This window comes from Rutilus rutilus (genome assembly GCF_951802725.1).
Source record: "Rutilus rutilus genome assembly, chromosome: 20".
Classification (NCBI taxonomy): Eukaryota; Metazoa; Chordata; class Actinopteri; order Cypriniformes; family Leuciscidae; genus Rutilus; species Rutilus rutilus.
This window is the reverse complement of record NC_140225.1, coordinates 21144762-21167524: the sequence shown is the minus strand read 5'-3', so window position 1 is coordinate 21167524 and position 22763 is coordinate 21144762. Positions and strand designations below refer to the sequence as shown.

Below are 22763 nucleotides of genomic sequence, written 5' to 3'. Positions count from 1 at the left end.
TTTAAGCAGTTACATGAACTTAATCTATAAAAATGTGTTATTCGAGCTGTAAAGAGTCATCCTTTTAATAAAGTACTACTGTTTTAGGCGAATTAAGCACTGATGTTCTGTGGATGGACTCTTCACAAATTATGATTTCTGTATTACCAAAAACGACATAATTCAACACGTGCCTGTATCCACTCACTGTGGACTGTGCCGGGTCTCCTGGTCGCTCTCTCTCGGTGCAGGCTTCGGTCTGGATGTGTGGAGGATCTCTGGGGTCTGTTGTGTGTCCGGCCGGAGAGAGGTTTCTGTGTGTGTCATAGAGAGCATCCGGCTGCTCTGGGACGTGTTGGCGTCCAGCATCTCCAGCAGAAGATCATACAGCAGCACCACGTTTTTTCTCTTCATGCTCGACAGATGCTCGATTCCTTTGTTGCTATATGGACGACAAGAGAAGAGAACAGTCGATCACTATCTGCATGATCAAGGAGAGCAAAGTGACAGATGAGAGGGAGGTATCTGTGAGATTTCGACAGTCTGCAGCGGTACCTGAGGTGTCGAATATGTGAGAGCAGCATCAGCAGATGGGCGAGCCGGATGGACTGCTGCTGAGACGACAGGCCCGTTCTGGAGATGCTCCAAACCAGAGCGTCAGTCACAGAGTCCAGCAGCCTCAGAACCTTCCCACGACTCTCCACACCTTCAGGAGTCTGTGACAAGCTTGAACAGTTATCTGTTAATTAGCACAAAACAGGATGAGATCTGATGCAGGTAAAGAGAATAGTACTTTGGTGATAATATTCAGAACAATCGGTTTCTTTTTTTATGGAAACAGCTGATTGTACCTTTAGACAAAATATGTACGTAATGTGTTTTATGTTCTTAATTATATATTTGATACATCAGCCTTTTGTACACTAAAAAATTATTGTTGGTTTAACTTAAAATGTTAAGTTCATTGTATTAACTCAATTTCAATGAACTTAAAATTGAGGAGACTGATTTAATCAACAGGAACTCTAAATATTATGTTATCTGAACCACATAAATTATCTAAGTTGGTGATAAGTCATGAAAATATATTTTTTTACAATGTGGCTCATATATTATGATATAGTGAAAAACTCAATTTTATACAGAGGCCCAAACTGAGCAAAAATATGCAATTTGTTGCAGTAGTTATAAAGCTGAAAAGTAGAGATGAAATTCTGATAGCTTATAATGTAAATCAATGAGATTTAGATAACTGATATTTATATGCATTGTATGCAAGTAATCACCCTAGATCTCCAAAATATGCCTTGATAAGATGATATTTAAATTAGTTTCATGATCAAAGCTCTTTAATCGTGGGGGCTAAACGTATAATTCAATGCAATCATGTTCCAACTTATTTGATAGATACATTTTAACATGGAAAAAAAATATGCATGGATAATCAAGTAGACCCAAGTTGCTTCAGTCCAGTAAATATTCCTATTGAAAAATTACTAACAATATAAAAGTTATATTCACGGTAACAGTATATAACTTTAAGGCAAAAAGACACATCTACAAAAAACTGAAGGTGGACTTTTTATAATTATACTAAAATGCCTGTAAGACAAAAGGCATGTAAAGATTGTGTTTTTCAGCAATGTTTGGATGATTTGGATAATTAGAAGCCTTAGCAATTCATGTATCAAATAGGAGTAGGTTTTATAGGGTTAAACTATAAAGCGGCGGCCATGGCAGGTGACCAGAGACCAGACATGTAAATCAAAAGCTTCTGTTATTGAACAACATGCTAGCTATAGTTAACTATATAGCCCTAAAATTATGTAGAGAAAAAACAAGATATGTAGCATTTTATTTTAAAGCATTTTCCTCTCAGAAAATAACGCACACACACACACACACACACAATCAGAGAAGTGTCATACTGGAGTTGAGAAGGATCATGGCTTTGAGACAGACGTATTCCTCCCTCTGTAGCTTCAGTTCTCTGAATCTGGAGGTGGTGGCCAGCAGCATGTCAAAGATCTCCATGATGCCTTCAACACAATTCCATTCACCCCTGAAAGTAGAGAGAAAGGCCAATCACCTGATGTGACTTATCACTCTGGAGCCACAGGAAAAGGGCGCCGCTGTGCACAATCCCAAACTATCCCGAATATGTCAAGTCCATTTTAAACTTTTGAGAGCCTCCAAAAAAAAAAAAAACTGGCTTTAGAGAGAGAGAGAGAGAGAGAGAGAGAGAGAGAGAGAGAGAGAGAGAGAAATACAAACAAGTATATCGAGTTCATCTAATATTATTCAGCTTTTAAGAACAAGTAGAACATATGCCGGCTTCTCTGGTAGTGGGCGGAGCTTATGTGCAAACGGCAATCTCATTGGATGGCACTCATCCCTGTTTTAATTTCAGCAAATCAGTTCGAGCAAACGCTGACAACGTGATAAACATTCATGAACCCAGCAGCTCATGTGTTGTATATTTTCATTATTAGTAGGAGCATTATTATCTTTTAATAATAATTACTATTATGAATTACTATTATCTATTTTTTTTACAGAAACACTGAATGACTAACAATATCTTAAGCACCACCACCAGTCCTAAGTTCAGTTAAAATGACAAATATGCATTCATGCATGATTAGCAAGTTTTAGCTCTAATTACTAAAGTTCTATCATTAAATAATGCTTGATTGTGTACATTTGCTATGTTCACAAAAAATATTTAAAAAGCTGTGCCATTTTACAAAGATAAGCTGATTTGGTGGAATATAAAATAAAAATAAATATATAGGCATATATACAAAAAAAGTGTGTGTATATATATAGCCAATGGCGATCACTTTTTTCTACTTTTTCACAGTTATAAACCAAGTGTACCAAAAAAGAGTGACCGAGTAACAAAAAAAATAAACAAAAAAATAAATAACTAGAAAAAGATGGCAAAGATACTAAAACTAGTTAGAGTGCCCCTATTATGCTATTTTAAACGTTTCTCTATTTTATTTTGGAGGTCTCCTAGAATAGGTTTACAGGCATCCAAGATCAAACTGATGGTCACTAATTTTCCCATGATACATTGCACATCACCTCATTTCAAGTGTCTGAAAATGGTTCATTCGAAAATTCAGTCCCAAACCCTTCCTTTCCACGAGTCTCCTCTGCTTTGATTGGTTAGATGGCCCAGTCTGTTGTGATTGGTCAACCCGCTTACAGTCCTTAGGAAATGTCTGCAAAGTGGATTCACAGCACTGAAAACAGCATCTTTTCAACATGTCCACAACACGAGCCAAACTCAGCTACAGTGTTTGACGGCGGGTCAAAACAGACGTTGTTCGCGGGCAGCAAATGGAGATCATATGCTGGCATTTTGCAAGAATTGATTCTTTACTTTCAGAAATACTATCATAAGTCCAACTTGTTTTTTGAAACTTTGGCCATGTTTAGCATGAGACAGTGTAAATAAGTCAGAATGCATGAAATAGCATTAGACATTCCCTTTAAAACTTTGCAGACATTTTACATTCACAAACAGCTAATAGTAGCCGTTTAGGATGAAAGCATAAAAGGTAATATTCGAAAAAGCATAATAGGGGCACTTTAACATCCATCAGCTTATACTGAATAAATAGACAACCTTAGAGTGTCAGGTGAAAGACAAAGGAAGAACACGTTCTCTCACATACTTTCTCATACACACACACTCACTCAAATGTGTGTGAGAAATGAATAGTACAAACTAAGCTCGTGTTATGAGAACACACCAAGGTTTGTTAAGACCCTAGAGATAATCACCAAGGAAGAGGAATATTCAATTCCAGAGACACAAATGAATAAACATGCACACACATGCATGCAAACCAGGTAAACATTGCAAAAAATTATTTTCTTCCTCATTTTTTTCTTGTTTTCCAGTACAACATTCTTAAATAAAGACACATTTACTTGAGAAACAAAATTAAATTTTTCAAAAGAAATTTTGCAGTGAAAACAAAGAGGGTGAAATCTTTTTGCATTCAGTTTTCTTAATTAATGAACTTCAACAACAACAACATTCATGCACGTCACACACAGCGTGTGCACACAAACACTGTGTGCACTGGACACACACAATAGCAGATTATCTGAAGGTTGATGAATAAATCCACTAAACACCAGTGTTTTTCAAATGTTACCATCAAGCAAGATATGAGACGATTTCTCCCACTTTATCAACTTACAGGTTACAAAAGATTATTAAAGCTATGTAGGCGCACAGTTTTTGGCAAAAAGCTTGTGTTATAAAAGACCAAGTGTTATGCACAGGCTGTATTGGCTATGACTAGACGGCAAATACCAGACTAAGACGCTCTTCTCCGCTCCTGTAGCTACTGTATGAGGTTTTGCAGACAGTTTGAGGATCCACTCGAGATACGAGCTTTAGTCACAGTCTCTTAGTATCGTTAAATTCATTAAAAGTTGCATTTTCAGTTGAATTTGGGGAAACCGCTTGAAACATTTGTTGTGTTGACCTATTTCAATTAATTTTGCCATGGCCAACGGACGGGGCCATGTACTGTCAAATCTTGGACGAGAACCTCCTTCCTTCAGCCAGAACACTGAAGATGGGTTGTGGAAGGGTCTTCCAGCATGACAATGACAAAACATACCTCCAAGGCAACAAAGGAGTGGCTCAAGAAGAAGCACATTAAGGTCTTGGAGTGGCCTAGCCAGTCTCCAGACCTCAATCTATAGAGGGAGCCGAAACTTTGAGCTGCCAAGCGACAGCCAAGAAACCTTAAGGATTTAGAGAGTATCTGTAAAGAGGAGTGGACCAAAATCCCTCCTGAGATGTGTACAAACCTGGTGACCAACTACAAGAAACGCCTTTTTCAAATGAGTCATAAGCCGTGACATCAAGACAAAACATTAACATATTGCCTGCCCACTTATTCCGCGCGAAGACACTAGGGAAAACTTCAACCTCACATCAAGATGATGCTGTGCTCTACAATGTGAAGGTAAAGCCAGTTTTTTTTTTTACAGCTCAAGGACGAGCATGTGAAGAATCGCAGGTTAAAATTAATCTTTACCACGATTTCACAGCAGTATAATCCTAAACTTTTGCTGTGTTCCCTTTATTTTACTTGTGACTGCTTCTCAAATCTCAGAGTTCAATGCATGATTTCGCAAACCACTTGCTCTTGAAAGATGGTGTTCAAAATACTTAGTTTTGAGTTTTATATTGTGTAGGTCTCCTGCTAACTGGTTAACTCACATTATTACTGTCTTTATGTTACATCAGTCATTCACGCTAGAGCTCGGCTAATGTATACATTGCATACATGCACTGTTATTGATACAGTTTCCACGTGTTCACCGCAATATATTAGAAAAATACTCTGTAAATAAATGACTACAAGTAAAATAATCGGTTTGTTGATGGACATTCACTTGTTAATGCTGATGGTGAGGAATTACAGTTGCAACATCTCATAATGTACCTCAAACTAAGTAGCGCATCACTGAGAAACGTCCAGCTTAAGTCGTCCTTGCGATGGAGGGTCCGGTTGAATATCTAGTTCTTCCAAAGTTTCATCATCGGACTGATATGGTAAAAATCGATGTCATTGTTTATTACTGTGTTTAGTTTATGGTGTAGGAAGCCTCAGGACACACAGAGCTGACGTACTTATGGCAATGGGCGTTTTTGTTTTCGACACGCGGTAGACCAATCACAACAGACTGAGCTGTCTGGCCAATCAGAGCAGAGTAGCTCGCGGAAAGGAGGGATTTAGAGTGATTGATTTATCTGACGAGTCGTTTCAGAATCATTGAAAATGTGGTGATGTGAAAATGTATATTATGAGGAAATGAAACATTGACATTTGATGCATGTAAACCTGTTGTAGGAGACTCTATGCAGTGTAAATACTCCCAAATTATCCTCTCAGAATGTATTCTTGGTTTTAAGAACGTGTTGTGACGTTTACACAGATGGCAGTGTCATTTGTGCTGTGGAAGGAGCCGTTTTCCTATGTCAGTAGGAGGTTTTACCTGTTCAGTTTGAGGTCGGGTGAGAAGATGAGTTTCCCGGGATGATCCACAGATCTCCACATCAATCCCAACATCAGAATATCCAGCCAGCAGCATTCCAATAGATGCACCTGATCTGAAAGCGTCAGCTCCACGAAACCTGAGGAGAAACAAACACACAAAGGCCTTCCAGAACACACTCCTACACACAGCTGCTGCCCTTCAAATGCTTGAGGTAAGTGCACATACAGATACACACACACAAAATTATGATGTTTATGAAGCTGTGTCATTTCTGCAGTATGACAGCCCCTGTTCACCTTTCATTGCACAGATAAGAGCAACATTCTGCTAAACTATTTGATGATGACTAAATCCCATTAACCTTTTAAAAATGACAAGAAAGTCAATCTGCTGTGAACCCCTGACCTAAGGACTTAACATAATAAACTAAGAACTTACAAATCAGATGAATATTTCATATATACAGATGGTGGACAACCAGAATGAGACTTTTACCGCCGCCGTTCCCGCGGCGGCAAAATTGGGATGTGTATTTGCTGCCTTTTACCGCTGAGTGGCGCTGTAATCACAGACTTTGAAAAGTGTCAGTTTATTCTCTTTATGACGTAATCTGCCGCGGCAGTAATCTGAGTTGAGGTCACAGATAAATTCAAGATAAATATTGTAGTTAAACGAATAAAAAATTCATTAAATTTAAACAAAGCAGACACACATTAACATTGTGTGCCCAGTTTTTCTATAATTTAGAAAGGCTATGTCAATAGGTTAGGCTACTTGTCAATACTTCGTGTTATTTTAATTTGTAGATTTATTAACTGAAACATAACAGTGAAATAAATTAAAATAATTTACCGTAAAATTAAAACATTTTCAGGACTTGCAGTTACTAACCGATGTTAGTCGGTTTAAGCATTCTTTGTTATATTCAGAATTAAATAGGCTTACATGTTGTTATGATTATCAATTGAATTCTTTAATAAATAATCAAATAAACAATCACACAATGCCTATTACTGGTTTATTTACTACAAAAATAAACCAGTCGAATTTCAAAGTCGTTCGCGAAATGACTATAGGCTATACCGGGTGGCGCAAGTGACAGGGCAAAACAGCAGCAACTGCGGCATTTTAAAAGGTAAGTTTCCTATCTGTTTATTTAAAAAATAATAATAATAAATAAAAAAAAACGTGGCGCAAGATCTTGTAAAAAAAAAAAAAAAAAAAAACCTTTTTTCATTATTTGAACAAAAATGAGACTGATTGAATATGTAAAAATATAAACAAACAAAGCAGAGAATAAAACAAACTTTTAGGGAAAAAATATAGGCCTATTATGCTACTACAGAATTGGTTAACATTAACGAAAGCAAAACATGTAAAAATCCATTTCAAACAAAATAAAACAAAACAAATTCGTGGCCGAGTGGTAGGCTATAACTATTCAACTATTCTATACAGACGATAGCTCTGTGGTCAATGCATTAACAATAGCCTTTCGGAGCTTCAAACGATCTGAGATCGAATATCAGTGTAGCCGACAGTGTTTATGTTTTTCCGTTCTTGATGCTTAAATATGCATCTGTTTATTAAAGTCAATCATCTTGTTTAATTATCAATTGTAGCCTACATTACAACATAAATTTGCAACATTCCAATTGAGCCGCTTTTTTGTGTGTGTGTGAATCATTCACGAGATTGAGATGACTGACAGTGATACCCGGCCATAGCAACGGAAGACATTTTTCAAAACAGATCGAACAAATCAGAAAAATACTTTCAATACAGTATTGCTTTCAATTAAAAAATAAACAATGAAAATGTAAAAGAAAAAGAAAATTAATTAAGTTTGAAAACCCATCGCACATTTCAAGGTACGAATAAAGTGTCAGTTTATTTATTTAAACAGGGTTGCATCGATAGAGTTTATTCCCTTTGTGATGCAAAATAAGAAACACAGAATCTTATTCTTGCAACATTTTAAATTTCTATTGTCAAAGAAATTGCAGCTAAATAAAAAAAATTAAAACGGTACAAAACGAAAAAAGTGCAAAGCAACATAAATTAAGAACAGGCGTTTTTCTTTGCCTCTCTCGCGCTGGATATTTTTTTAGTAAGTTTGGTCTCCCTCACTGCGCGCGGCGGGTCTTTCTCGAAATTAAGCATTTCAGCGTAAAAAAACACCATACAGCTGATAATACTGTATGTCGCTGTGTCATCCACACAAATCACGAAAGAAAAAACTGTAACAAATAGCTTTTGTTCCTTCAAAGATACAACATGCCTTGCTGAATTCACCTTACAATAAAACGAGGTGGGTCGCGAATTAAAGAGCTCTGTATCTGCTAAATTGAAATTGTGTGTGGAAAACCTTTAAATACAATCAATAAAACTACAATATTTATAATTTAATAAGATATAGGGCCTACATATGGACTTTTGGAGATTTTGAGATTAATCCTTAGAAGAATTTTGCCTTTGCCTGCTCATCAGGCTGGCTCCGACACTCTCCATATGAAAGACGGAACATTAACACCTCTGTCCTGCACCCCCACGATAAAGCAACTATTGCCTTCTCCAAACCCCCCACAGGCTAGCGGAGTTTGCAAAACAAAACAAAGAGTTTGCCACTCGTCGTGGTGTGCCAAAACACTTAATTATAAACTTAAATATTTCATTCAAAACAATCTCAAAACGCTTTGTGACATTTTGAAAAGCCGTGGATGCATTACTGCCACTGGAACCAACGGCACTTGGTGTTTTAAGCCCCCAACGGCGCCTTCCAGGCAGCGAGGGGATGGGTAGGTTTAAGGTTGAGGGTAGGGTTAGTTGCCTCTAAGGAGCCATTGGGGGCTTAAAACACCATCGAGCCCCATGAACGCAACAGAATACTGGTTCTGATTTTATTGTTTGTCGTTTAAACGTCATATATATATACACAAATTTTAACAGAACTGCTTTTGAAATTACGATTGGAATTATTATAGGCTACAGAAGTAAAGTCATTGTATAATATTTGTTCCTTAGTGTAAAATGGAAATGCATGGTGATTTTTATTTTGTAAATAGGCTATAAGCAAAAAACTATGTTTTAGAACTAGACAAATCTCTCTGCATCAACAATAGACTATAAAATGCATTAATAGGCTAATATACAAATATCAGTAGTCCAAGTTAGTTCGGGATTCGAACCCGTGTCATCTAAATGATCGTAACGTAAGTTCAACCACTCGGCCACGATTCACTCGTTGCGACATGGCCTAACGTTCCAGTGTGTGTTCGCTCACACGAGCGAGAAGCGCTCTTCATTCAAATGTCGAACTTTGTCGAAATTTGTCGAACACTAATTCAACATGCCAGAATAAAACCTGGTTTTAGAACAATGCATAGCGCCACTCGTCGTGGTGTGCCAAAAAAATGTACAATAATTTAGTTTCATTTATTTCAGTGTTAATGTTTGAGTTAAAAAAAATTCTCTACAAATTATATTAACACAAAGTCGGCTATAAGAATCCTTTATAGGCTACGTAAAAAAGCAAAGGGTTTACAGTCTTAACATTTAGGCTACTTTGCTTAAATTCGATACATTTATTTTCAGTAGGGCCTAATAAATTTGTAGGGATGTAATTTCAGTATGCTTTACCAACGCTATGTATTCAATTAAAGTTCCAAGAGGTCTGGTCTCTATATTTCCTTCCCAGCTGACACTAATTATGCAAGTGCACAGCAAAAATCACAACTTGTGCTTGCTGCGAACGCAAGTTATTTAAGGTGTCTCAACTGTACACAGTCTACCCTACAATGTGAATTCGTTACAAGGTTTCATTTAATTAAATTAATGTGCAGCAATTTGTACAAATAGAGTCTAGGCCTACTATACTGTTGTAGCCATTAAATAATCTCATTTAGTATCATATTTGTTAAAATATTTAATATTTAATAAGTAAGAGAAGCAAATATAACAGACACTAATCATGGAGGCGCCCGCGCGGTCACTTGCATTGCACGTCAGCTGGAGCGCATCTCATCCTCCTAACTTAACGAAACTCAGCGTATGCCTCACACAGACATGATAAATACATAAAATACACAGAGCTTGAAATGTCTTCAAACGAAATAATTCAAAACGAAAAGAAAAAGGCTACTCTCTGATTATGTCTTTATGTGCATTTCTCTCTAGGTGCGTTCACTACAAATATGGCGATCGTCAACTTCATCTTTGCAGTCGACACTGTCAGAAAACACTTGTTTATTGATAAAAATCAATGCACGCATCACCGGATTTACAAATAGGCTACACATCTTGCTTGTTGCACGCACACATATTATGTCGAAAAAACGAAATATTATGTTGAAATAACATTATTATTAATAATACATCTTTTAGAATATTTGATTAAATGCTGATTGTTGCGCTTGTTCAATTTAATAAAATTAAAACTTTAATTGTGATAATTAAAATAATTGAAAATTAAATATTTAGTGGCCAAGTTTTGCTAATTTATTATATAGGCTATTATATGCCTATTGCCTATATTAAGTAGGTCATATTAAGACAAGGCATATATTAAGTTATTTTAGCTGTTATGAGAAAAATAAATCTAACGAAATCTAAAATCTAAATCTAATAAATCTAAAACAAAATTCTAACGCCAATTCAACATGCCAGAATAAAACCGGATTTTTGAACAATGCGTAACGCCAATCGGCCTGGTGTGCCAAAACACTACATTTTAAACTTCAATGTTTAATTCAAAACAATCTCAAAACGCGTTGTGACATTTTTTTAAAGCAGTAGCCTAGCCTATATACATTAAGGGCATTGAAACCAGGATCTTAACTAAAACGCGTTCCGCGTAATCTCTCAAAAATTATGCCACACTACTCCATGTATTATTATTTTTTTTTAAGGACTGCTTTTGAAATCACTATAAATTACAATGCAATTGTATCGCTCACCAGAGCTCTTCATTTATCTAATTCCTCAATAGAATAGTACAAATATTCAGCGTCATTGCTCCTAATATGTCTCTATTTTTAACTTTTGATTCTATTTTTTCAGTTCTAAAATTGATTCTATCTTCGGTTCTATTCTGTTGTAGCCTTATAGGCCTATTTATATATATGAAAAATATGCCTATTAGGCTTAAGGTTTTATATTTAACCCACTTACATTTTAAAATACGGCAATTGCTGCTGTTTTGCACAATGTCCCTTTGCGCCACCTGGCGGTCATTTTGGGAACGACTTTGAAATGCGGCTGGTTTATTTTCGCCGCGGTGATTTCGCCGCGGCAGCTGGCGCGGCGGTATTAGGCATTCTGGTTGTCCACCATCTGTATATATTTATTTATTTCAAAGCACACACACCTGGTATCTTCTTGGCCCAGCTGATCATGAGCACCAGTTCCTTGTCAGCGAGGGTGGTTAGTGACATCATCATGCTGGCCTCAGTGTACGGCTTTTTCACTGGCTCTTTCAGGCAAATCTGAGGAGGCTCCGCCTCCAGAATACAGTTCACCAACTGCTCAGGGGAGAAGCTCAGGACACACCCCTCAGCTCTGCCCCCAGAAGGGAAGAGGTGATCAGTGGGATTGAGAGGAATTTCTAAATTATGCTGGGAACAACCTCTGACCCCTAACACCTCGCCCAAGCCGTCTCTGATCGGGGGATTTCGACGATGACGAGCACCGCGGTAACTGCAGCGTTCCCGCCTCACACCTGTTCACACAATTACGCACATGCATCAAAAGTGCACACAGCACAGCACACTTATTCTAACTTATTGTAACATCTTTTCAGACGTAACAATTTAACAAATGCAATGCACACATCATATGACGTCACTTCACATTTTCCAGGACGACAGTGCAAGTTCAATTTTTATTAACGACTGTTTGCTGAAAAATGGGTAAATACTGCATGTCTTAACACCAGACAAAATCAACATGAAATGGTATTCACAACCCACTTTATATTTCCAAATAAAAAGAATGTTCAAAGTTTAAAGTATAATATCTTTCTTTCTATGCAATAGGTATGGGGCGACACACAGAAAATAGATAGGCGGCTGCATACCACACTTCATCATGCCTGTTTCATAGCACTTGCGGAGTCGACAGGCCTGGCAGCTCTTGCGTCGGCTCTTGTCAATAGTGCACTGGTTGGTGGCTGGACAAATATAGTCATTGTGTCCTGAAGAATATTGGGAGAAAAAACAAAACGTGATAATCAAGCTCACATTCTTGTGGGGGAAGCTAGACTACAAATCCACAGTGGACACCTTGGATTCAGCTTTTTAATGTCATCTCACTCTATTGTGTAAGATAATATTACCACATTAGGGCTGACATAAATTATATTTTAGCATGATTAATTTAATATTTTTTTTAGTTAAAACAAACAAAACAGAATATGTAATTTATGATCAATGCTCAATGTCAGTACCAAGTCACATTGGATATTGACTGATATAAGAGATTTTTAAATAATTGTAAAAAAATATATTTTATACATGCATATAAACTTAATTCTTCATATATAAATATACCGTTGCCATTATCTAACGGTCACGAAAAGTTCATCTTTAAAAGCACTAATAATTGAACAAGGTTAAATGTAATCTTCAAAAAATCATTTATTTTTTCTTATGTTTGTAAAATATAAATTCCTCTCTTAACCTATTTTTATTTCTGTTAGTAGGAACATCAAAAACTCATTCCAGGCAAAAAAATATTCCCTGTTCAATGTAATCCATGATAAGAGTGTGCTTGTCCTTTAAAACAAATATATATATTGTGTGGTTTTGACTGAGATTCATTATTCTCATGTTTTTTACATATCCGGCCTTTTGAGTAGCGTCTATTGGTTGAAAGGTCATAACAAACTTGTTTTAAGTCCTTATGGAAGAACACAGTGCACTGACCCTGACATATCCGGAGAAATCTGTGTACAGAACAAGTACAGTATTTGAGGATTCGTGGAGGGAAAAAAACTCAAAAAGGAAGAAACTTTCCATTTATTTCCATGGGATTTCAGAAACCCAAACTTCTGAAGAGCATGTATTTGTTACGTTAAATGGTTTGACCATGAGTATTACCTTGAATGCTCCGTTTGAAGAAAGCCTTGCACCCCTCACATGACCAGACACCATAGTGATACCCAGAGGCGTAGTCATGACACACCGCACAAAAGTGCGTGTCTCCTTTACCCACAATGCCTGGAGAAGGATTCAAGCCATCAGCACCTTCCACTTGCTGCCCTAACAGCTTTGCATGAGTAAGGACAGAACTATAAAAGATGAAGGTACAGATAAAGTAAAAGAGAAGAAGAAAACATTTTTACATTTCTTAAAAACAATGTGATTGGTGCATGTAAACCTCATCAGCAGGATGCTGGGGTGTTCTGGGTGGTTGCAAGTGTGTTGCTATGTGATTGTTACGACATTTCTATGCGGTTAATCTGCTCTAGTTGCTTGATATAGTATTATAGTACTATACATACACTGCCGTTCAAAAGTTTGGGATCGGTACTTTTTAAAATGTTTTTAAAAGAAGTCTCTTATGCTCACCAAGGCTGTATTTATTTGATTAAAAATACAGAACAAAATCTAATATTGTGAAATATTATTACAATTTAAAATAGCAGTTTTTTTTATTTAAATATATTTTAAAATTTAAGTTCTTTCCAAAAAAGAAAATTCTTACTGACCAGAAACTTTTGAACCGTAGTGTGTATGATGTTACAAAAGCTTTCTATTTCAGATAAATGCTGTTCTTTTGAACTTTCTATTAAATCAAAGAACCTGAAAAAAACTTGTACACAACTGAACATACTGTACATCACTAGACAGGTAATGAACATAATCTAGCTAACATTTATAATTACTTACAGCTAAAATGTTGCATGTAACAAGAAACATTATGTAGCAAAGTATTTATCATAATGTACTTTAAATAACATAAAAAAAATAAATGTCAGAAATATATCAGGTCTGCTGATGTTCATAAATACAAATAGTGATCACCAGAAATGGAGTCAGTGTCCGGATGTGTAGTGAGCATAGTGCCCAAATGCATGTACACCATATATTGATTCACTGTTTGAGACGCACCCTTTGTTTCCATGGTTTTCCATTGATTGATTGAGTAGTTGCACCTGATGTTCATTTCATTGATTAGTTCCCTAGTGAAAAATGTATATACAAAAATGTATTTGAAATACATTTATTTTATGCCAAGTATACTACAAATACAATAAATTTACATAATTTGCAAGTATTTTGAGTTTGTGTTTAATAAAATAATTTCTGCATTTAGATCCTGCAATCACAGACTGAAAATGTAATATTATAGCCTATCTATCTCGCTAAACAAACTATAGACTATTGGCAAGGTGAATTTTATTATTTGCATATAAAATAATTTCTTCCCTGCTGTGACTGTCGGTGATCCTGTCAGAACAGACCTGCTGTGTGACCACATCCTGGGTCTTGACCCAGCAGCCGAGAACCACTGATCTACGGGCCTTTTTACCCGTTTTATTGTCTGCTCAACAAGCTGCATGATTTAAAATACTGTAGCAAGCACCTCTAATAAAGTGCAGGAAAAATAAAACATTTTGTTTGGTCACAGGGCTGTTATTGTTTCTATGGCAACTGAACTATCCCTTTGACAGCTGCCACCTGGAGATGAAAGGAATATATCTGCTATTAGTGGCTAGTTTAACACACGCACTGCACTGTTTAATACACATTCTCACCTGTTCTGGTTAAGCGTGTGTGTCTTGGCGTCTTCCCAGGCAGTGTGTGAGAATGTTTCGCTGTAGGCCAGCGGAGGTGGGCAGTGCAGAGACAGCGCAGTGTGTGTGGTGTGGGAAGGCCAGAAGATTGTGGGACTGAGCGGGACCAGGCTTTCAGACACGGGGGGATGAGGGTACCCTAGCACTGCGGAGGACACCGGGCTGTAGAGTGTTAAAGCTCCATGGTTGAACTCTCCCCCGTGCGGTGGTGAATAATCCTGACAGGCTTCCAAATACGGAGACGGAATGCAGATGGTCTGGTTGTCCATGCCGAGTGGGGAAGTGTACAGACGGGGTAAGAGGTTAGGAGAGTCCCCTCGATCGGCCAGGGCAGGGGAGACGGACGCAGGGACTGGACCAGGGGAGGAGCTCATTCTGGAGAACTCAAGCGAGGTCCTGTCTTGACAGACTACTGCATCGCAGGCCCAACTGTGTCAGAGGAAGCTCTTGCTGAAGGACAAAAATAGAAATCAGATCCTGATATCAGAGTAACACCGTAAACCCCCTCCTGCATGTTAAACATACACCACAGTTCAAAAGTAAAGGGTGCGTAATAGTATTTTTTAAATAAATTGTCAAGGTTTCCTCAAAAACATTAGGTACAACCGTTTTCAACTGTGATAATAATAATAATAATAATAATAATAATAATAATAATAATAATAATAATAATAATAATAATAATAATAGTGTTACTTGAGCAGCAACTCAGCATATTAGAATGATTTCTGAAGGATCATGTGACACTGAAGACTTGAGTAATGATGCTGAAAAATTCAGCTTTGCATCACAGGAATAAATTACATTTTTAAAATATATTAAAATAAAGTTATTTAAAATTGTAATAATATTTCACAATACTACAGTTTTACAGACTTTCAAAAACATTAAAATAAATCTTACCAACCCCAAACTTTTGAACGGCAGTGTACATGTTGCACAAGCCTTTAATGTGTCCTGTAAGTGTGAAATAGGTGTTGCCTGAATTTTCTTTAATGGTCTCTAAACCGGTTTGTGATTTTTACGGTTTTTCCAGACACAAAACTTGGCAGGCTAGTGAGGGTCTACATAAAGACAACACAGCATGCTCAAAAAGACATACTGGACCAATGATTGCTAGTAGGCCTGTTTTTTCCTAGCTATGTTAGCAGATGCACCTCCTTTTACTACTTTTCTCTGATAAAGTGACTGGAAAAATAGAAAAACGATGCATATTTAATATAATTATTTCTAAATCCGTCCAATGCACATGATGTAAAGTGAGACCGGTGCTGTGGAGGGAGGTAAATAGCCGCTGTGGCGGGTTACACTGCTCTCTTCTAGAGGACTCATCACACCAAAACAGACAGGATAACTGCTTTTGACGGAACTGGTAATGATTTTTTTTTTTTTTTTGCAGATGACATTTTGAAAGGTGCCACTCCAGGAAATGAGCTGATGGATAATTTCCTTGTGATGGAGGCTCTAATATTCTACTGATAACAGGAGTTTGTCACTTTCATAAGTCTATACATTTGAGAAGAGTCTGCACCTTTAAGAAGAGTCTATAACTTGAAGAGGGCCAGTTAATGGAGTGTACAGTATAGGCACATCAGGTCAGGCACTGGTTTTAATTCAAAATCAAATGTTTTAGTCAGAAATGCAGAGGGGAAAGATCCTTTAAAAAGTTTGTCACAAAGGTCCAGAGTCCACAATGCTTTATGTAGTAACATTGTAACCAAAGATGAACAAATAGACTATGATAAGACTATGATGAATAAACAGCGTGAGTGTGCGTGCGTGTGTGTGTGTGTGTGTGTGTGTGTGAGAGAGAGTGTGTGTGAGTGTGAGTGTGAGTGTGAGTGTGAGTGTGAGTGTGAGTGTGAGAGAGAGAGAGAAAATGTGACCACAGTGAGGATCAAGTCAGCATATCAAATTAATAAAATAAAGTACACAAACTTTAGATCAGTATTCAAAAATAAAAAAAATATATATTTGTCAAATCGTGTCTGAACCGAGGTTTGATTTTTAAATTAAAAAAATATGCAAAAGTGACAAAAAAAAAGTGAAAATAGCCCTATTGAACAAATAGCATACTTAAGCACAATTTATTCATATGTACTTTAGTATAACTAAATGTATTGTGGCACACTATAAATTGGTATACTTAAAGTCTGTTAAATTGGAACAACTAATATTGTACTAAATGCATTTTAATTTTAGCCCAAAAGCAGTGCTGAAGTTCAACTAAAGTTGCATTGAATATACTTGTTTGTGCTAAAGTGGAACTATTCCAAGTATACTTAAATACAAGAGTAGAAATTTAAAGTGTACTTAAAAGGTATAGTGGAGGATTTTCTTTTTCTGGGTGGATCATCAAGACTATTGGTCCTCCTAGTTGTCAATCATTCTGGTGATATGTTTACGTAAGGCCGTCGTACGTGCTCGCACGAATATTTCACACGCTGGCGTGCGCTAAAAGCACAGGTTGGCCTTCCCACTGATGCCTCAGTCGCGAAGTTTCTACTCGACAGGTAAAGTTTGGCATGCGATTTGGAGAAATCCATTTAAAAATCACTGCTAGTAAAAGTTAATGTCAGCTATGATTAGCGATGCTAGCCCTGGCACAAGTCACGCAGCAACTTGTAAACAGAGTGTGCACGAGGAGAACCAGGCTCGTGCATGCTCTCTCATGCACACGTTTAATAGGCGTTCCCTCTCGGGAGCAGGTAGAGTGTTGCGCATGTGCATTTTTTCAAAAAGTGGAGATGGCGGTTCTTTTCTAAAATTCGGGAAATTTTTTTGAAATGCAGACTTCACTCAGCATAAACTTTAAATGCATTTTGGTGACATTACAATTGCAATTCAATTACAGTGTTGAACATACAGTACATCAATATTATACTGATAACAAACTCAGGTCATACTTAGTGACTTAAAAACACATTGCAATGGCATTCCAAGTAAACTTGGAGTGTGCTAATGCCATCATTATTGTGTGCTTCAAATACAATGAAGTAATCTTTATAAATAATGGCACAGTTTAAGAATTTACCTTTAACTGACATTTTACACACACCCCAGTATACCAGTAACTCACTTATCCGGAGAACATCAGAGACAATGGGAACACATATGTACATTGAATGTAGGAAACACTACAGACTGGGATCGAACCCGGATCGCTGCCACGCGAGCGCTATTGATTTACCAGTTGCGCCACCGCGCAGATATTCACCATGCTAAACTGGGGTTACTTTGTGTTCTTTCTACACTGTTACCAAGTACTGCTATAAGCAAACCGATTTTTCTATCAATGAAAGCACAGATTATATGAATTTAAAGACTGTGAATCACAGAGAAAAGTCTCAATATAGGCACAGTAAGCGAACACGAAAGTGTGCTGTTGAGGAAATAAAGCCAGCAGACATAACATTAAATATCATCTGAAGAATGTTTTGCTTCCCTTTTACCTGACATGATCTGTCATTAACGCTGCAGGAAGCAATTGCATTAACCAGCATAACATTAGTTTTATTCTTGTGCATGCACTAAAACAGACAGTTCCGTTCGTTGGTGGAAGAATGTGAACCTGCAGAACTGCTTGTGTTTCAGTCCGTGCGGATGGAATAAAACTATCCGTAACATTTTTCTGCTGCTTCATCTCTCATTGTACTTGATAACAGAACTGGCGGTTTGACGGTCTCGCATTATGCTGCGGATTTAAATGTGACACATGAATTGAAATTATTTTAATACATTTTACGTTGTTCGGTCTTAAAGGGGCAGCAGGTTTTTATATTATATATATATATATATATATATATGAAGAGTTCAGATGCAAAAGCCTCTAAGTGCCATCGGAAATTTTCTTCTAGAATGATCATTTTTATCAAGCTTGTATATTTAAGTTCAGTAATTCCAAATGGCAATGAAAATTACCTATTAACTGTCATTTAAGTGAAATTACTGGACTTAAGTATACGAGCTTGATAAAAATGATCATTCTAGAGGAAAATTATATATATCTATATTAAATATAGATATATTGATAGATATATAGTTCTAATAAACCTGCTGCTGTGTTTTAATGTTAATCAAACAAAGGACAAGAATTTACTCACTGCTCTTGACTAAATAGGCTACCTTTTGTAACTTTACAAAAAGATCCATCTATATTTAATCTATACAGCAATGAATATGCAGTGTTTTTTCATATTTGATTACTTTATTCAAATTTCTATACTGTACATGTTATATCTACCCGAAAAACTCTAAAAACACTGTTTATTTCATTTGTAGCATTTCTTTGTGCCATTTGTAATTAGATTATTTGTACTTATTTTATTACTGACTGCTTACTTGTCTTTAATAATGTTTTAAATTCACATTAATTGAGCTGGTAATTTTGTTGTTTTAAATTGGAATAAAGAATTGATATTTCACTGGTGTCTAAACATTTGAAGCACTGACCCGATCCTCAGCACTGGAGCAGCTCTAAATATGTGTTGTGCTATTAAATGAAAGATAAAATATGATAGAGCAATAGAATGAACAGTGAAAGTAACATGCATCAATGCATTTTAGCAGTATTAATTAAGCATGAAAATAACAAATTAAACCAATATGATTTATGTTCTTTTGGTTTCTCTACCAATACATTTAAAAAATACAAATGCAGTGAAAACAGGTATCGGTATGTACCAAAAATGCAAAGGTAAAAGGTCATAATTATAAAACTTAGCTGTTCATTATGATTTTTTTTTTTTTGCAACTCAACACAATTCCTGTTCATTTTTATCCATACCATTTTTATACTCAACAGGTAGAACTCAAATACAATTCATTGTATTGTACATTTAATCATAACAGGTCAACAGAGGATTCAACAAAAATAGTACAAAAGCAGTACTTAAATATTTAAAATAAAAAAAATGTATTTGCAAATTTCAAAAGTTGTGTTTGGAAATTCTGCCCTTACATCACCTGTTAGCAGAAACAATTTGGATGCTTCAGTACATAACTCACATTTTCTTTAGTTTGCACAAAAAGAAAGTCTGATCTAAAAAAAAAAAATACATAGCATCATCTAAAAAATTATTTCATCATTCTCAGATTTGAAATGCATGGTGAGTTGTGTCTTTAGATGCAATGAGTTTTTAGACGCTAAAGGTTTCCTTCTGACAAATGTGGCCAATAGTGTGCACTCTTGTGAGTTCGGTTGTTTAGCCAAAGTACAGCAAAACAGATTGTTGGTGAGTGTGATGGCACTGGCTTTATGGCGTGTTCGAAACATAGATCAAGCATAGCGGTCTGACGTGTCAACTTCTGGTTCAACCAATGGTAGGACGTTGGGGCCAATGGGGGGGGTCAAGGTTTAGCTTCGGCAGTTATGGTGCTTTCAAGTCATGTCAGAAAGAACGCATTTACGCGTTAAATTACAATGCACAAACATCAGCACAACTCGTAATTAAGAGCGAGTTAGGAGCATGACGGTGATCAAATATGTCAAAGGCAATGGATGCAGAGTGTGCCCTAGTGAAAAAATAACCCTATGCCAAAATGTATTTAAAATAGGCCTACACATTTGTTTCATACTAACTAAACTATACTATACTACAAACCCATTGATATATTTACTGACATATTACTTGAGACTTACTGATATAAATTTTATAATTAAACTTTATTTGGAGTTCTTTATTGCACAATGTATATTTCTTAATATTAGGCCCAAAATGTGTTTAATATCACTATTAGTAAGGATAGTATGATCACGGTATAATTTAAATGCAAGATGTGTAAAGTGTACTACCTAAAGTATACTTGCAATAGTTTCACTTTAGCACAATCAAATATACTTAAAGGGTAACTAAACCCAACATTATGAAGCTGCAGACTCGGAGCCTGCATCTACAGTCCCGCACCCAGAGTCCCGCATTCTCAGACCCCTCATTTTTCGAGACAGCGCCTCCTGCTGTTCGGAAAATCGTATAACACCCTTATCCAAATGCCATTGAAAACAATAGGATGCAATACGGTCTCGTTTTATTTAAAGTTATCCAAATAAATATTTGTGTTCCCTGCTTAATGCATGTGCCAAAAAAAACTCATTGTGTTCTCTGACTAACAAATTACCCAGAAGTTATTTTTTGAGCGTGGGTGTAATTGAAAGAAAATTACTGATGGAAGGGATACAATTACTATGGAAGCTTGACTCCGCCACTGAATAATAAATAAATAATAATAATTGCGACTTTTTATCTCACAATTCTGATTTTTTTTCTCACAATTGCAATATATCAAGTCAGAGTTGTGACTTTTATATCTCGCAATTCTGAGAAATAAAGTCGCAATTGCATATTGAATATCTTCTGAAAAAAATTATGTGATATACTGTATTGCTACAATGTTTTTTTTAAATTCAAATTCCAATTTTTCTTTCAGTTCAATAATGGTCTAATTAACATTATACCATTCTAACATTAGAAAACCTGTTTTTTGATATTTTGAATGCAAAGCAAAACTCAAATAAGAATAGACAAAACACCAATAATAAACAATTCTGTACTTTATTTAACGATCACCTAAGCATCATCTTGCTGTAAACAGGACAAAGGAAAGAAAAAAGGAAAGAATTGTGTTAGTGACTTTACTTTTCGTCTTCAGTTGCATTAAAAAAAAAACTCCTCATTTATAAGTCGCTTTGGATAAAAGCGTCTGCTAAATGAATAAATGTAAAATGTAAATGCATAAGGTAAAATAATTTCTGGTAGGCGAATGTTCCTTCTTTTTGCAATAGCTCTGTCAAATTCCTCGACTTCACTAAAATAAAAGATGAATGCCATTGTCAAAAATATTGTGTAATAATAAATAATATTTTTTCTGCAAATGCAAATTACAAGCATACCTAGGGTGATAAGTAGGGCCACGGAGGAAATGGCTGGCAACAACTTCATATCAGTTAAATTAATATTGATTCATTTTAATACTACGTTTTATAATAACTAATTTAAGTAGTCTACATAAATTATATAAAGTAAAATAATTACTCCGGCATTAATTAATTCAACTTAATAGTTTTAGGAAAAAAGGTCCGGTAATTAAAAAAAAAAGGTAAAATGGTGAATCTGATTAAATAATTAATGATGACATTCTTTGATATTAACACACTTAATGTATTTAATTGGTCTACTTTAATGTCAACTAATTTTAATCAAATTTTTACAATGGCTTGTCTACCAAAAGTCCAAGGTTAAAGGCTAACGTAAGCTATCAAAATATTTTCTGGGAAAAAAGGCAAAAAAACATACATTAACGGCTCAAGTTTTGTTACAAACTACTTTACAAATATTAAATGGACTATTCATATGTTGGTGTATCGATGAGCTATAAAGTAGTTTGATTAAAAAAGAAACCGAATGAGGTAGCCTATGATTCGCTAAATAAAATTGACGATACTCACGTTTCGGCTTAAGTTCTTCACATGTTTATCCGATCTAATTTGATAGGAGGCGCTGTCTCGAAAAACGAGGGGTCTGAGAATGCGGGACTCTGGGTGCGGGACTGTAGATGCAGCAGGCTCCGAGTCTGCAGCTTCATACTACTCACTAAACCCCTGGTCAGAGCCTGACTCCACCCACTGGCAATATTTGAAAAAATGCTAGAAAAGTGGGCAGACCCCAGCGGAGATAGAGGGGACGAACCGAGGGCGGGCTGAGCGGGGGTGCGTGCACCTGAGACCTTTAAAATGGAGAGTGATTCACAGGGTCGCAAGACGACGTAAAGTACATGCATCTGATGAGTTTTATCGAGTTGATGTCAATAGCGCACACTCTCTGTAGGCATATTCATATTTTGCCCCTATGTGAAAAAATCCAGCAAAATGCGCCGGTTTAAAAACCATAAATTGTGATTAAAATATATATGATCACTCACATCAAGACGCCGCTGCGGTGGTGGAGTCCATGCA

General features: G+C 36.3%; 1 protein-coding gene across 2 annotated transcripts in view; it reads right to left on the bottom strand.

The window, feature by feature from the left end:
- The window catches only part of esr2b (estrogen receptor 2b), a 32398-nt gene that overhangs the window by 2278 nt on the left and 7357 nt on the right, over positions 1-22763 (bottom strand). The window contains exons 2-9 of one of the 2 annotated variants that reach the window (XM_084391394.1): positions 14774-15262; positions 13113-13303; positions 12092-12208; positions 11384-11734; positions 6016-6154; positions 1908-2041; positions 535-718; positions 174-421 (exon numbers count right to left, since the gene is read on the bottom strand). In XM_084391394.1, the coding sequence (XP_084247520.1) occupies positions 184-421; positions 535-718; positions 1908-2041; positions 6016-6154; positions 11384-11734; positions 12092-12208; positions 13113-13303; positions 14774-15186 (1767 nt within the window). In that variant the 5' untranslated portion in view covers positions 15187-15262 and the 3' untranslated portion in view covers positions 174-183. The remainder of the gene's footprint in view (positions 1-173; positions 422-534; positions 719-1907; positions 2042-6015; positions 6155-11383; positions 11735-12091; positions 12209-13112; positions 13304-14773; positions 15263-22763) is intronic. The other variant, XM_084391393.1, reaches the window with a different exon arrangement.